The following is a 15,937-nucleotide window of genomic DNA, read 5'->3' as shown; positions in this document are numbered from 1 at the left end:
GAAAAGAGTGAGAGGAGGCAGTAGAAAGAAGTATAGGCTGTTGAGTGGGTGCAATGGGTTTTGGAGCAGAGAAAAACACAGATCCTACAATAAACATTATGATGCTACACAGTGTAAAAAGGCACAAAAAGACGAAACATTTACTTTTTACAATTCTACACATCCTGGCTTGAAAGTTCATTTCTTCAATCGGTCTCTCCATCTTACAAAACTCCATCCTCTACTCGGGCCGCTCGCGGTGGATGAGTTTCTTCTGCTAAGGAGTACGCCTGTCAGTCCAGGGAAACGCCCTAGACCAACCAGAACCGTCGACCTAGCGTCTTCGGCCTGTACCCCAAAGTCTTGGCACCGCGACCCTGCGGCAGAACCCGGATGGTGGTTCGAAAAACAAAAATCAAGAAAGTCCTTCAGATGGGAGAGCAAAAAATGTCAAAAGGGAAATAGTGAGGGAATCTTTATTTGTCCATGGGCCTTGGTCTCAAATTATAGCGGAGACGGCCAGGTGTTGTTTGGTCTTGAAAAAGAAGTTCAGGCTCAGTGGTGTCCAGTCGATTCGATGGCGGCACAGCTTCCTGCAGAATATTGTCACTCTCTTGGACTGAAGCTGTGTCTTTTAGGCGTGCGTCACTGAATGGTACAAAACGAGGCACAATGTCTGTCTCTGAGTCGGCGATACCCTCGTTGACCCACTGGTCATATGGCAGAGGCAAGGGAACTACCTTGCAGTGGGTACCATGGATCCAGTGCTTCTTCCCTTTCACTCGCACTGCTGATCTTGTCGAAAGAAGAACAAGATGAGGGCCGATCCAACGAGGCTCGTCGTTGCCCTTACGCTGGAAATTTCGTACTAGGACCCACGAACCAGGGTTGATGGGGTGTCCAGGAGGTTCAGAGGCTTGGGGAAGAGTATCATGTACCTGTTGGTGCAAAACACGCAGTTTAACAGTCAAATCATACAGGTAATCGAGCAGCACTGGGTGCTCTATCTCGCTGAATTTAGTGGGCCTTGGCACACCCCATACATTAGCCGGGCGGCCAAAGACCACCTCGTAGGGACTAAGTCCCACTCGTGAGTGTATCGTCATTCTGGTGGACAAGAGTGCTAGAGGCAGGGCATCAGGCCATTTAAGACCAGTGCTCGCCTGAATTTTGGCCAACTTGAGCTTTAAGGCTCCATTGTAGCGTTCAACCAGTCCAGCTGATTGGGGGTGATTTGCAGTGTGAAATTTCTGCCTTATGCCTAAACCTTCACATACACTCTTCATCACTTTACCCACAAACTCACTCCCGTTATCACACCACACCATTCTCGGCATCCCAAACCTGGGGAAAAATTCCTTCACAAGGGCTTTGGCTGTGGATAGAGCAGTGTTATCTTTCAGAGGATAAGCCTCTACCCATTTGGAAAAAGCACAAACAACCACCAATACATATTTCAGGTTGTTGCATCTTTCCATGTGAATAAAGTCCAGCTGCAAAACTTCGAATGGACATGATGGGGGTGCAAAGTGACCAGCCGGAGTTGGGGTTCCCCTACCAGGGTTGTACTTCAAGCATACCATACAATTCTTGACCACATTCTCTGCACACTTGGGAATTCCAACATACTGGAGCCAACAACTTACATATACCTTTCGTACTGATATGTGCCATTCCATGCGCCATAGTAACCACTGGAAGCACATATGCATCAGGCAACAACCATCGCCTATGTTCTGTCAGGTCAATCCAACAACCATTCTCATCCAACTTACCCATACTCTCTCTCCACTTGCTTAACTCTTCTTCTGTAGCTTCAGCCTGAAGCGACTTCACACTCTCTATTGTGTTCTCACATATTCCCACATCATTAACCCATCTTGCGGGGCCTGCAACATACATTCTAGTCTTCACATTCTGCGCGGTTTCTCTCGCGGTCTCATCAGCAAACGCATTCCCACGTCCAACATCATCGGTGACTTTCTTGTGCGCACTGCATTTCATGATCGCAACTTGCAAAGGTAGGGTCAGTGACTCAAGGAGATCATTCACTAACTTGCCATTCTGAATTTTAGCTCCATGCGACGTCAGGAACCCACGCTCCTTCCACAATCGCCCAAAATTATGAGCCACGCCAAAGGCGTATTGGCTATCTGTGTATATGTTCACTCTCATTCTTTCAGACAACACGCATGCTCTCGTGAGGGCAATTAATTCTGCTGCTTGGGCCGAATTATGTGGCACTCGTGCAGTTTCCACAACCGTATGTAAAGTCGTGATAGCATATGCAGTAGTCGTGTCACCACTAGGGAGCTTGAAACAGGACCCATCTACCCATAAAGTGCCATCACATTCAGTCAGGGGAGTATCTTTGAGATCTACTCTCCCTTTCGTCTCTTCTTCTGTTCTGAACAGACAGTCATGTTGCTCAATCTCATCTGAGTCTGCTGGAATCGGCAATAATGTGGCTGGATTCAGTGTATTGCATCTTTTTATGTGTATGTGATTCGCTAACAGTGTTAGTTCATATCCTGATAATCGCGCACTAGTCAGGTGTTGTGTCTTGGTTCTATTTAATAATGTGTCTACAGCGTGTGGAACCATGACAATCAGTGTGTTGTCCATTACCAGACCAGCAGATTGTCGGATAGACATCGCTGCAGCAGCTGTCGCTCTCAGACAGCTTGGCAATGCCCTCGCTACAGGGTCCAAGGTGGATGAAAAATATGCGCATGGGCGCGGTCTGTCGCCAAAAGGCTGTGTTAACACTGACAACGCACATCCATCTTTCTCGTGAACATACAATGTAAAAGGCTTACTGTAGTCGGGGGTACCCAACACAGGAGCTGAACACAACGCATTGCGCAATTCCACAAAACTTTTCTGGCACTCTTCAGACCATGGGATAGGATTTGGTGTGTCTTTGCATGTTAATGCTAACAAAGGTTTTGCCAATAAGGAAAAACTAGGGATCCAATGCCTACAGTATGAGGTAATGCCCAAGAAAGCACGCACTTCTCTCTGTGTCTTTGGCACACTCAACTGTGCAATGGCTTGAATTCTCTCTGGGGTCAGTTTCCTTCCCTCCTTCGATAAGAGATGACCTAAGTAGGTCACTTCTTGTCGACAATATTGCAGCTTAGAGAGAGACACTTTGTGATGGTAAGCTGATAAATGGCGCAACAGTGACAATGTGGCTTCTTTACAGATCTTCTCAGTATCCGCGGCGATCAGTAAATCGTCCACGTACTGGATCAGGATAGCGCCACTAGGTAAAACAAGTGCATCAAGCTGCGCTTTCAGAGCTTGACTATATATGGATGGACTCTCGCAGTAGCCTTGGGGAGCGCGTTTGAAGCGGAAGCTTCGGCCACCCAGACTAAAACCAAAAATGTCTCTGCTTTCTTCTGCAATTGGGATACTAAAGAAAGCATTCTTTAAATCGATCACTGAAAACCATGTAGCAGAGGCTGGAATCATCGTTAACAAGGCAGTTATATCGGGGACAACCGGAAACTGAGGCACAACAATCTTATTAACCTCTCTGAGATCAATCACAAATCTGTAAACAGGTGGCTGTGAAGGGTCAGTTCGCTTTAAGACAGGTAAAATCGGGCTATTACAAACGTTGCCTCTTGTCTCTTCAATCACACCCTTATTAATCAAGTCGCTGACAATGTCCAACAATGCTTTCTGCCCTTCATTAGAGATCTTGTACTGGGGAATACGTGGCAGTCTAACATTAGCTTTTAGAGTCACCACATATGGTGGTATTTCCAAGAGGCCCACATCATTGGGACCAGCAGCCCAAAGGGCATCCGGAAGGGATGACAGTTCAGGTGGCATCGTGTTTTTAGACAAATACATTGGGGAAACCACTGTCTTGCCTAATGTAAGTTGTACTCCTGAAGGAGAACAATACAGTGTAGCGTGCAATCTTTTCAACAAATCTAATCCCAGCAAATTCTCACCACAACCTGTTGTCAGGATCAGGGGCGCTTTCAGCTCACAAGGTCCAACAGAAAGCGACATAGGACTGGAAATCGGGTTCCTAACTGGGGCGCCAGAAAAACCTACTGAAACATTTATATCGCCAGACAAAGGTGCGCCAGGGAGTTTAGAATGCATGATTGAACTCTTTGCAGCACCAGTGTCTAGCAGAAAAGGCTCCGTTACATTTGCTGTAGTCACCTCAACATACGGTCCACTCTGATCCACTGGCACTGAAACAACTCCCTCTCTCTGTCTATGGCTGTCCTAGTAACCATTATTTTCTGCATCGCCATCTTCTGCATAATAATCATTATTGTAATACTGTGCCGTATTACCAGTCGCGTTAGCTTGCTGATCAAAACTATTGATGGTATTTTGAGGCGGCAGAGGACGCGCGTTCTGGGGAGCATTTCCACGCCCTCTGCCTCTAGGAGCTTGCTGACCACCCCTACCTCTTGCGCCATACGTATTACCATTCCGTTGCATTAATTTAGGACAAATATATTTAAAATGACCTTCCTCTTTACAGTATGAACATTGGTTGGGACCTACAGGGACACGTGGTTGATAATACCCGTTCATTTGCTGGTTTTTCTGAAATTGTTGGGGTTGGTGATAGACACCTTGGGGTTGTCTATAATTATTACCACCGCCACGTGGTGGATAGGCCTGCTGTAGAAGGACCTTCGTTTTTAGTTCCTTCGTTTTCTTCTCCGTCCTATCTTTCTCGTCTTTATCTCTGTTTTCATAATACTGTGCAGTAGCCAGTATTTGCGCCGAAGAGGAAACGGCCCAAGAACTCTCTGAATCTTTCAACTTTTTACACAGGTCAGGGAGTAAATTCTGCACAAACTTGTCCACAAACAACCGTTGTCCACCCTCAGTACTCATATCTTGCCCACTGTGGTCAATAAACGTTTCTTCAAACCTGGTAAAGAAGTCTGACACTGTCTCATCTTTCTTTTGCTTGCATGCAGATAACTTGTCCCAATTTACGCGCATCGCAGGCATTATTGTCTTCATATACGTAATGATTCTACCAGGCAATTCAGCTACTAAAGGTTCTGGTTTCGCACCACCCGTTTGTCTAGCATCAGCAGCAACAATGTTCGCCCATGTATCCCCTAGTTCCGCATTGTGATCTACATTACGAATTGATCCCCATAGAGGCTGTGGAACGACATTACCAAACAACATGTCTATGTCGGCCAAATTCATAACACATGACCCTGCCGTCTGTGACAACTCTTTATAATAACCTGCTGGGTTTTTACGGGGATCAGGCAATGTCTGCTTAAGTGCTAACACCTCAGAGCGCTTCCATGGAACATGCACCCAAACACGCTGGAAATGCGCTGGCACAGCGGGGTTACCACCGGCAGCTGCAACCGCTTCCTTCCATACCGGGGGAACTTCTCTCATAGGGTATTGTCGCGCTTTTGCCTTACTCCCCACAAGGACCTCATGTTCAAACAATGACTGTTGGCAGTCGTCATTCCTTAAGGACAATACAATCGCAACTGCTTTATCTACTTCGCGGTCCACAATTATACCAGTTCCAAAATCGCACCTCACTCTACACAATTCCTGCGGATTCGGATTTCTACCACTATCCTCCAATTCTTCACAGAGAATTTCGCACATTTTCTCAAATACGTATCTCTGTTTCGGGGCATCCCATTGATGGAAAGTGTTAACAACCGATTCCACATCATACAGTGAAGGAAAAACGATCCATCTGCGCGCCATGTGATCTATTACCTTTTTCTCATCGGGGTTAGGCAATTGGCTGCGCAACTGCTTACGCTGTACACCAGGAGTTGCACCAGATGACCCAAAGAGAGGCGACATTAATGTAGTAACCACATTAGCCAAACGCTGTCGCGCTGAAGGAGAAGCTGAAGCGAGAACAGGGGGAAAAACAGAGGGAAGAAAAGAGGATGTAGAGACAGGTACTGGAGTGGTAGAAGGAAGAGTATTAGGGGAGGCAGTTACTGGATCAAGCAAAGTCGCAGGAAGTGCTGGGGCAGTTGGAAGCACAACTGGCGGCGCTTGAGAGGACTGCGCTACAGGAATAGGAACTGGTTGCAAAGCAACTGGCGGTTGCGGCAAGGCTTGCAGTATATGCGCTGGAGGCGGCATATTTACAAGCTGGGGAGGCGCCGTGGCAGTTTGAGCATACGGGGGTGGCGAACTCAACAAATGTGACATCAGGGGATCTTTCTCCTTTTCTTCTGACTCATCCTGCTTAGAATATGGCAAAGCCGGGTAACATTTGTCAATCCCTAACTTACGCTGCCTATGCAATTGCTCATTCATTTGCTCCTCTTCATTGTCTTTAAATTGTACAGCTGCTTGCATTACTGACATACCTCTCTCTCTCTTGTTCTTTTTTGCTAACTTAATTTCCTTCTGTTTGGCTTCTTTTCGCCATAAGCGGAAAGAGTCAAACATCGCCGGCCGGGCTTTCTTCTTAAACAATTTAATTTCCAGATTATCTAGAATATCGGTATCGAAACTACCATTTTGGGGCCATTTTAAAACACCGTCTTTCCTGGTGTAGTGGATCCACACTTCGTTATATGCAATGGGGCCTACGCCATGTTTTACATAGAGCTCATAAGTTGGAGTTCCAACCGGAGGAACCGGACATGATTCTTCCAGCTGGAAACCTTTTCCACAACCCAAACAGAATAACTTACCAAATAGTCTAGAACCAGGCATCTTCGCTCACTAGTCTAGATCCAAACGTCAAAGGATTATCGATTACGATATTCTCGTGAATACACGAGTCCTCTGGCTTTGGGGTTTGCAAACACCAAATCACCAATTACCAAATCAAACGATCCCGAGGGATACCAAAACAAATGGGAGACGCTCCACTTATACTTAACTGAATATAGCTGATCGATGACGTCACCAGAAGACTCTCTCGATTGTTTCGCTCTCTCAAACTCGTCAAGGGTCCAAAACAGGTCGATTAATCAGGGCAGCAGTCCTTCGTAGCCGTCGGGACGCGGAGAACCTCGCAGAAAAGACTTTCGGACCACGTCGACATGCAGGGGTCGATGAAGTGGCGGCCTTCCTCCGGAATTTCCACACGAAGCTCCTCACGAACCTCTGGCTTGGACTGGTACCGCTGAATTCGGCCCGAGTTGGGCGCCAAACTGAAGTACTGGGTATTTTAGTCCCAGCGGTGCAGGGGCACACACCCTATGACTTCGGGGTTTCACCCTGTTCCGGACCTACAGAAACACAGAGTCTTCTGGGTGAAGTCAAAGAATCGTTTATTGGCTGCAGACCAATGACAGATATCCTAGAAGTACAACAGCGTGTATGTTCTCAGGAGACTGCTGAAAATCATAGGAACGGACTTCTCCTTAAGTACAAAATATCATGCTCCAGGCATACATTCCTTGGTTTATGATATGGTCATATAAAGGCATACATTACAAACGAAAAAGCAGAGTCATGATGACCATCCCACATTCCAGTTCGGCCAGCCCACAATGATTTACACCGGAAGGTTCAGATCCCATGTTTGAAGTAAATAGACCCCCCAATAAACATGAGCATCTCCTGTTTTGGGAAACAAGTAATAAAGCAAGAACATGCAGGTGTAGAAGAGATTGGCCGGGGGATTGTGTAGAATGAAAGGGTTTTATGACGGGTCAAGCCCTGATACGAATCACAGGTGGACGGAGGAAGGGGAGCTCGTGAGACCGGTTTGACCCGGGGCAGCAGAGCCAGCTGCCCAGGTCACAGAGAAGTCAGAGGGAAAGCTCATGTACTGTGAGGCCCGTATTAACTCCATCATAGCCTATGTGAGGGCAATGACAAGATGGCCACTGCTTCCAAAATGGAACCCGCGTAGTTGAGCAGAATACGTGTACACAGTGCGTTCGTAACTAGAACGACACGCAAAGCACTCGTACGTACCGCATTTACCATTTGCGGTTCGCTAATACCAAGATAGACAGGGGTAGGGCCCTGTCCCCTACGCGGTTCCCGAATATCAAAGTACGACACGAGATACAAGCGTTCACTATACAAGAACCCTTTTTACAAGTACATCAGAGCAAGGTGATACTTCGCACAAATCCAAAATTTCTGCCCAAGGTCATTTCCCCCTTCCATCTTAATCAATGCATCAGTTCCTCACTTGGAAAACAGCTTTCCTCGTAGCTATCACTTCCCTTAGAAGGGTTAGCGAGATACAAGCGTTCACTATACAAGAACCCTTTTTACAAGTACATCAGAGCAAGGTGATACTTCGCACAAATCCAAAATTTCTGCCCAAGGTCATTTCCCCCTTCCATCTTAATCAATCGGTGGAGTTACCGTTTTTTTTCTCGCAACCTCAATCTGTTGCGGAAAGGGCTCTACATACACTTGACGTTAAAAGAGCCTTACTGTACTACATACAAAGAACGCAACCTTTCAGAAAGACTAAACAGCTGTTCGTCTCCTTCTCTCCACCGCATAAAGGCAACCCCTTTTCAAAATCAGGGATAGCTAGGTGGATTGTAAAGTGTATACAAATTTGCTATCACAAAGCAAAAAGAACATTATCTGTTCCACCTAAAGCCCACTCTACAAGAAAGATAGGGGCTTCTATGGCTTTTCTAGGGAACATACCCTTAGATGACATCTGCAAGGCAGCCACATGGTCAACACCGCACACCTTCACAAAACATTACTGTGTAGATGTGCACTCCAAACAACAAGCTAGTGTGGGCCAGGCTGTACTAAAGACACTGTTTCAAACTACTGCAACGGATACCGGTGGTCGCCGCTAGGGTTGGGTACTGCTATATAATCTATGCACAGTGTATAATCTGCAGCTCATATGCCTCGAACGGAATATGCTACTTACCAGTATGCATCTGTTCTTGGCATGTAGAGCTGCAGATCTATACACGCCCACCCGCTTCTCCGGCTACCTGTATCCGTTCCAGGCTATCTTATTTAGATACAACACACATGGGTTTCTTCACTATTATCACTACGCTCCATCTTTTCCCTGCTGGCGAAAAACAATCTGAGGATGGAGCCGAAGCCCATGCGCAGTACGCACCGAAGGAGGAGTCACCGAACTCGTGACTTCCAAAGACTGTCCAAGAAGAAAAACAAACTGCAAACATCCGGGCCCAACACCAGATGGCGATCTATGCACAGTGTATAGATCTGCAGCTCTACATGCCAAGAACAGATGCATACTGGTAAGTAGCATATTCCTTCTCTCCGTTTATCTTTGACTTAAACAATACAGCATGACAGAAGAGTCAGGCACTGGTTGATTTGATTGGGACATGGGATTATGAGGCTGATGTACAAAACCTGTGTAATTTAATGATAATATTGAGTTATGCCTGTCTTTCTTAAGTTATGCCTCAAGTTGCAATTCATAAAACCTGGCAAGGCAGTGAAATGTAGCTTGCGTTGCTTGAAGGACACCTGTGCTGGAGCGAGGAGGGGCACTACAGCCCCAGAAGGCTCTGTATGAGGGTGGAAACACGTGCGCATGGCATGTATAGTCCACTCCAGGAGACTGCAGCGCAGGAATTCCTGGGTCCAAGGGTGGGCCCGTCGTGGCCCGAAGGAGACTAGGCTGGACCACTCCTATGCATGATCCTTCTCCATGCCCAAATACTTTCTTATCATGTACTATCCATAATTGCTTGTGGTTGTCTATCTGTTATTCAATATGAGGAAGAAGAAAATCACCAGGGCACTATCTCTTTCCACTCCCCCAGTGAAAAGTACTTCCACTGACAAGAGTGTTAGAAACGGCAATGGGTGTTATTTGTATGGAAATCTCCATGAGCTTGGGCTCCGCAACAGCTTCTATAAAGAGTGACATGTCCTCTGGCCTGATGTTAGGCTTACCATCCACCACTTCAGCTGTAGATGCCTTGGACCCGACCATTGTAGCCACTAACAAGACGCAGACGAATGTCATTTAGTAAGCAAGCACAACGGGATCGGTGTTGTAGCTGTGTTTCTGTATTTTACAGGCAAAGACAAGTACAGCATTACTTTGTTTTAACAGTTTTAAATTTAAATGCTGGCTGTTTGCCAAACTGCTATTTTTTCACAAAAGTCATAGATGTGAGAAAATGCATTTTAAGAGAAGGGGTACATTGTGATCCATGAAGTTATTCACAAGCAAAATAAGGGCCGAGTTGACAGGCACCAGCGTGAAGCTGGCAGAGTAATCTTTGTTCCTGATGTCAATTTCCATCCTATCTTCCATTTCCATCATAGCTGCACATCCAAACTTGCCTCCATGTTACTGTATAAGATAAGGTCGCTATGTTACAAGATGGTTACTGTTACACATTTGACTACGTAGTGGTGTACTAACTCAACATGGAAAACTTTGGCATTTATTTTAGACTATGGAAATCTCGGTATTTCATGTATTGCAAGGCTGCTCGTCTCTTCAGAGCAGAGGCCAGTGCTGTTTTTTGCTTGCCCCGTAGTTTTGCTCTTTCCAATTAACTAGGGCTGTCTGGCGAGCAATGCTTATATATCATACAATGAGATAGTTATCAAAGAGGATGTGCGTGCATTTCTCCGTGCAGCACATGGTGTTTCTGATATTCATCTGGCTAAAGTGCTTTACTAAAATGGCGCACAGGTAGAATATTCCACATTATATTTCAGCCTCATGCCAAAGAGTTGGCGCTCTATATAAAAACTCCAAAATCTATATGTAGGCGTGGTGAATAAGTTTCTAAGTTCAGGAATATTTCGGGAATAGAGCCAAGCATCAAATGTTTTTTTGCTTGTGGTGGACTGTGCATCACATCCATTTCCCTCGTATGTAGGAGTTGTGTGAGACAGTTCTCAGAGCGATTTTACCAATCAATGGATAATGCTGAATTTAAAATGGGGCGTTCTCTGGTGCTTTGGAAGAAATGTTGCCTCTTTTCAAAGTCTCTGTCCTCCCACCACACCCACCTGTTAAGCCTCTCATAATCTAGACTCTGAACAAGACAATATCTGTGGGGTCTCTGGCATAGTTAGTACAAGGGGCATTACCTAAACTGCTGGACTCCTAGTGAGGACTGCACTTCAGATATACCCTCTCTCATCACAGGGAGCAGACTCCTCATCATCCCTTCTCCAAGGAGAGACCTGGTTGTATGTCAGTGCAATGTCAGTGCTTTTTCGGAAAGCATGAAAACCTGCAAATCTGCCAGTGAACAGGGCAATGTTTTGTTGTTTGTAAGAGCCCCTCACAACTTCCAGTTGGGTGTTGGCACCTCCACACAGTGGTGCTGTGGTAATTACAAGATGAAGAATTTCTTTAATAGCAACGGGCACATTGTCATGACTGATATGAGCAGATGCTTTCTGGAGCTGGTCATTTAATTCAGAGGATAACCTGAGCACTCAGTTCGCCTCAAACACTAAGGAATGGGCATTTTCTTTCTTGCCATTGTTTCCACCAGCGAATGCCCTCTTGCAGTTTCCGGCCCCCAGGCTCCGAATCATTTCCCTCAGTCATAAAGTCCATCCCTTGATCACTCTGTCAAGCTGAGTTAATGGTGGACACCCCCTTTATGATTAGTGATAGATACTTGGAACATTTTCCGGCTATTTCCACTCCCCGTTGACACACTGTGTTATCTCATGCGTTTCTATCAAAAGGGATCCAAAGGGATCCTGATAAAGCCTACCTAAAATTATGTAATCTACAATTAGTAGAGTCCTATACTAGAAAAAAACACTTGTTTTTCTAGAGTCCCCTCACTCACCTAGGGTTTCCCCAGGGTGACATGCTTCATCATAGGGGTCCTCCCAGGCATCTACTGTCTGGGGCGTGCTACAACTTGGCGGAATACGCAGGAGCACTTTTTTATTTTATACTATGTGTAGTGATGTGCTGTGTGGAGTGAAAAGTGAAATAAATCAATAAAAATTACCTGGATAGTGAGCCCTAATTTTATTCTGCTCCTATCCGGTAAATGTATATTAAAATGGGGCTAGTAATAGAGAACAGTAACCATTATGTGAAGCTGTCCCTATTTACTTGGTCGACATGTTTCGTGGTTACCCCAACCACTTAATCAGGACCACACAAGGACCAGCCCTGTGTGTACCACTCCGTGCCTTTACGAACAATCAGATAGATTTATACTTTTTGCAACCGATTTGGTTTGCTAAATACATACGATTCCTATGTTACAAGGATTTCTTAGATGCATAGGGTCGAAGTTTTTTTATGGAGGTGTAATTCTACTCCATGGTGTTGCTGGGGCAGGGAGGCTCTAGATATTTGTCTAGATAGGACCATCAGCCATTAAATCTAGTAGCTCCCAGGAACACCGCATATTCCTGGGAGCTACTAGATTTAATGGCTGATGGTCCTATCTAGACAAATATCTAGAGCCTCCCTGGAAACCCTAGGTGAGTGAGGGGACTCTAGAAAAACAAGTGTTTTTTTCTAGTATAGGACTCTACTAATTGTAGATTACATAATTTTAGGTAGGCTTTATCAGGATCCCTTTGGTTCCCTTTTGATAGATATATTGTAACAGGAGGCAAAAACCTACCTTCCTATCCTCCAACTCCCTTTTCTTTATTGTGATCTCATGCGTTTCACCTTATGTCTCCCTGGGTGTATATATATTCTCACAAGGACAGAATATGAAAGAAGCGCGAGTCAAAATCTGAAAATCCAAAAACATGGTTTTCCAGCCACAGGTACTGTGTTCTGAATTTGTTCTGCTCCAGTTTGCCGAAACACAAAATGCTTGGATGTGCATTTTAAGCTCTTTATGAATAATGCTGCTTGAGAAACATAGTTTCAGCCATGTGAGCTGTAGATCACATGCTTTGCATACTCCTGCCATCTAGTGTTGGGTCCAGATGTTTGCAAGTTGTTTTTCTTCAAAGAAGTCTTTCCAGTCACAAGGTGGGTGACTCTCCTCTTTTCGATGACAGTGCTCATGGGCATCGACTCCATTGTTAGATTGTTTTTTTCCGCCATCGGGTTGGGATGTGAATTGCTGCGCTCTGGTTTGAAACCGTTTCCTGGGTTCCCCTCTGTGCGCAATCCACATACCCACGAAGGTATTGTTTTGGATTGCATATTCACTTTCTCCGAATATCGTGTCAAATACAAAAAACTCTTTTTCAATCGGGAAACTCGTCGAAGGCCGCTGGGCCTACCCGAGTCGGTCTACCTCGCAGTCGATGGAACGGACTCCATTTAAATTCTGCCCTCGGTGCCACGCGAAGTTCCTGTGCACTGACTCCCATGAAGTGTGCAACTTGTGCTTATCCCCGGAGCACATCGCACAGGACTGCAATGTGTGTAACTCTTTCCGCTCGAAGGAAAATCTTTGTGACCGTCTGGCTCAACGTCGCGACATGCCAACACACCTGTTCCAATCCGGACCGCTTCGGAAGATTCCGAACAAGAGACCGGCGATGCAGTGGGTTTCTGCATATGAAGAGCTTTACCATGACCAATTACTTTCATTGTTATGGCTTGTTTTTACCTGGTAAAGCAATTTCATGAATGTTTAACTGGGTATCTTACACATGTACGCCTAGAATAGATGTATATATCTGGCACATGTTCACCGCCTTTATTCATGTTTTGCATACTCATGCTTAAGATATGTACCTTTGCTAGGTTGAGGCCAGTGTTGCAATGTTTTATGGTGTGCCAAATGTGTGTCTGCATTTTCCAAGCATGGACTGAATGTTCTTGTTTTTTGGGAATAAGATTTTTTGGGCCTTATGTTTCTACATGTTCGCGCTAGTGTATTTTGGTGCATATCTGCATAACTTGATTGTGGGTCCTATAGATATTTTGTAAATAATTGTAATATGCCTATCCTTTATTGCAGAGAAAAGGAAAATCACCAACGGAACACCAGCCGGAGGTGATATTAAACAACTTTACAACCCGTCTAGGTCACACCATTGGACGGATGTTTGCTTCACTTTTTCCGCATGATCCTCAATTCACCGGAAGACAAGTAGCCACATTTCACAATCAGAGAGACTATATATTTTTTAGGTTCCACAGGTAGCTTTTTTTCCTTAATAGTTTTATATAGTATATTTATTTTATAACAGCACTTCTGAGATGTGTCTAACTTAATGTATTGAATCATTTGCAAGATATATCTTTAAGAGTGACAAGAAAGTTGGAATGCAGGAGCTTGGACCCCGTTTTACCTTGAAGTTAAGGTCACTACAGAAAGGAACATTTGATTCCAAGTTTGGAGAGTATGAGTGGATTCACAAGGTAAGTGTGGTATGGGTGGCAATTCTGTTTTATTATAGTAGTATATAATTTCATTGCATCCGATTTAGACAGCAAGAACATATGACACATTTCTTGAAAGCAGAAGAAGCAATATAAGGCACTTTAATAAATAGTGCATCCAGTCAAAATACATTTGCATGCCAATCAATTGCTTTTCCTATCCGTTTAGTCCATGTGCTGTCCTCTTCAACTAAAAAGTTGTTGGCCACTAATAATTTAGGAGCATGTAATGAAAGGATACTATTTGCCCCAAAAAGTTGTCCAATTAACCAGTTGACCAATTTGACCATGCAACAAAATGTCTCTCACACAAACTGCCTGCAACGCCCAAACCCTGTTGATGAAGTTCTAAGGAGATGGGAAAAGATATCCTCCGAGAAATGGGCACCAAATGTGGTACAATGCAAATATTGTCCAGAACTAGGCAAAAGACCACCCAGAAGGAGACAAAGGTACGGATTGGAACGGCTCAAGCCTTTAAAATAAGTAAAAGAGACGCGGTTTAAAAAAGTGAGCAGGATAAGAAGTAATAATGGACGACTACAACCAAGGAATGCATTCAGTATACTTCTTAATAACAAAGAAAAACCTACTCTTAAGGGGATCTTGGATCTGAGATTTCTAAGTAAGCTCTTTAAGACTCACATATTCAGTGGGCAATTACATGGTGAATAGAGATATTAAAGGATCCATATTTCCATATCCCCATCATACCTTAAGTTGATAATGGGGGAAGTTAATTACCTGTTGTATGAAGAATCTGAGATACAGTGCAAAGAGTCCAGGGGTTCCCTTATGAGTGGACGGAGAAGGGATAAAGCAAAACATGGCATATGCTTCCCTTCTCAGTGGAAGCACAAGCAGCAGTCATTAAAATTGAATTTCTTATGCAGTATTTGTACCTTTTTACTAATCTATCAATCCCGCTTACGAAAGCTTTCTTCCATCAGATCCGCTCAATTTTATTCAAGTTCCTTTGGGCCAATAAACTGTCAACGATATCCTAGTATATCATGACTCTCCCATGTAATGGAGGTGGCTTAGTGATTCCCAATTTTGAACATTACTTTTGGGCAGCCCAAGCACTCTTAAGGCTGATGTATGCTTACAGCTGGTATAACGCTTTGCACATAATGCCCAAAACTTAGCTGCCAGGCTCACCCTCAACCTTCCACCCCACACTTCCATTGCCCTGCAACTCCCAGAGCTCCACTGGCTTCCAGTCCACTAACGGGCACTCTTCAAACCCTTACACAACATTGGCTCCCACGTACCTTAACAACCACACAAACTTCCACAAACCTACCAGACACCTCTGCTTATCTGAAGTCCTACTTGCACACATCCCTCCCCTCCCAGATCCCCCCCCCCCCCAAAAAGAAAATATACGTTGAACCAGATACAGCAGTCTTGCCTTCTCCTACCTCTCTCCTAAAGCCTGGAACGACCAGGTCCTTGCACATCAGAACCTCCACCTCATTCTTGAACTCCGCAAGAAACTGAACACCCACCATGACCCAGGCTTGGCCCATACAGGTCCTGCTTCATCTCCAGGATACTCTCCTGGTGAGTTGTAAGCTATACAAATACACATAACAGATCCATGCCACTAGACCTGGTAATAGGCAATGCTGTGCCCAGACCCACACCCAGAGTGGAATGCAGCATGGA

At 44.9% G+C, this 15,937-nt stretch overlaps 1 protein-coding gene across 1 annotated transcript in view; it reads left to right on the top strand.

Moving 5' to 3' along the window:
• Positions 1-15,937, top strand: part of RPF1 (ribosome production factor 1 homolog) — a 157,448-nt gene that overhangs the window by 123,047 nt on the left and 18,464 nt on the right. Inside the window, exons 7-8 of the mRNA XM_085601926.1 lie at positions 13,842-14,023; positions 14,119-14,245. Coding sequence (XP_085458052.1) covers positions 13,842-14,023; positions 14,119-14,245 — 309 coding nt within the window. The remainder of the gene's footprint in view (positions 1-13,841; positions 14,024-14,118; positions 14,246-15,937) is intronic.

Source organism: Triturus cristatus, chromosome 4_2, assembly GCF_964204655.1.
Source record: "Triturus cristatus chromosome 4_2, aTriCri1.1, whole genome shotgun sequence".
Classification (NCBI taxonomy): Eukaryota; Metazoa; Chordata; class Amphibia; order Caudata; family Salamandridae; genus Triturus; species Triturus cristatus.
Note: the sequence above shows the minus strand (reverse complement) of the source record. Positions and strands in the feature narration are given on the sequence as shown.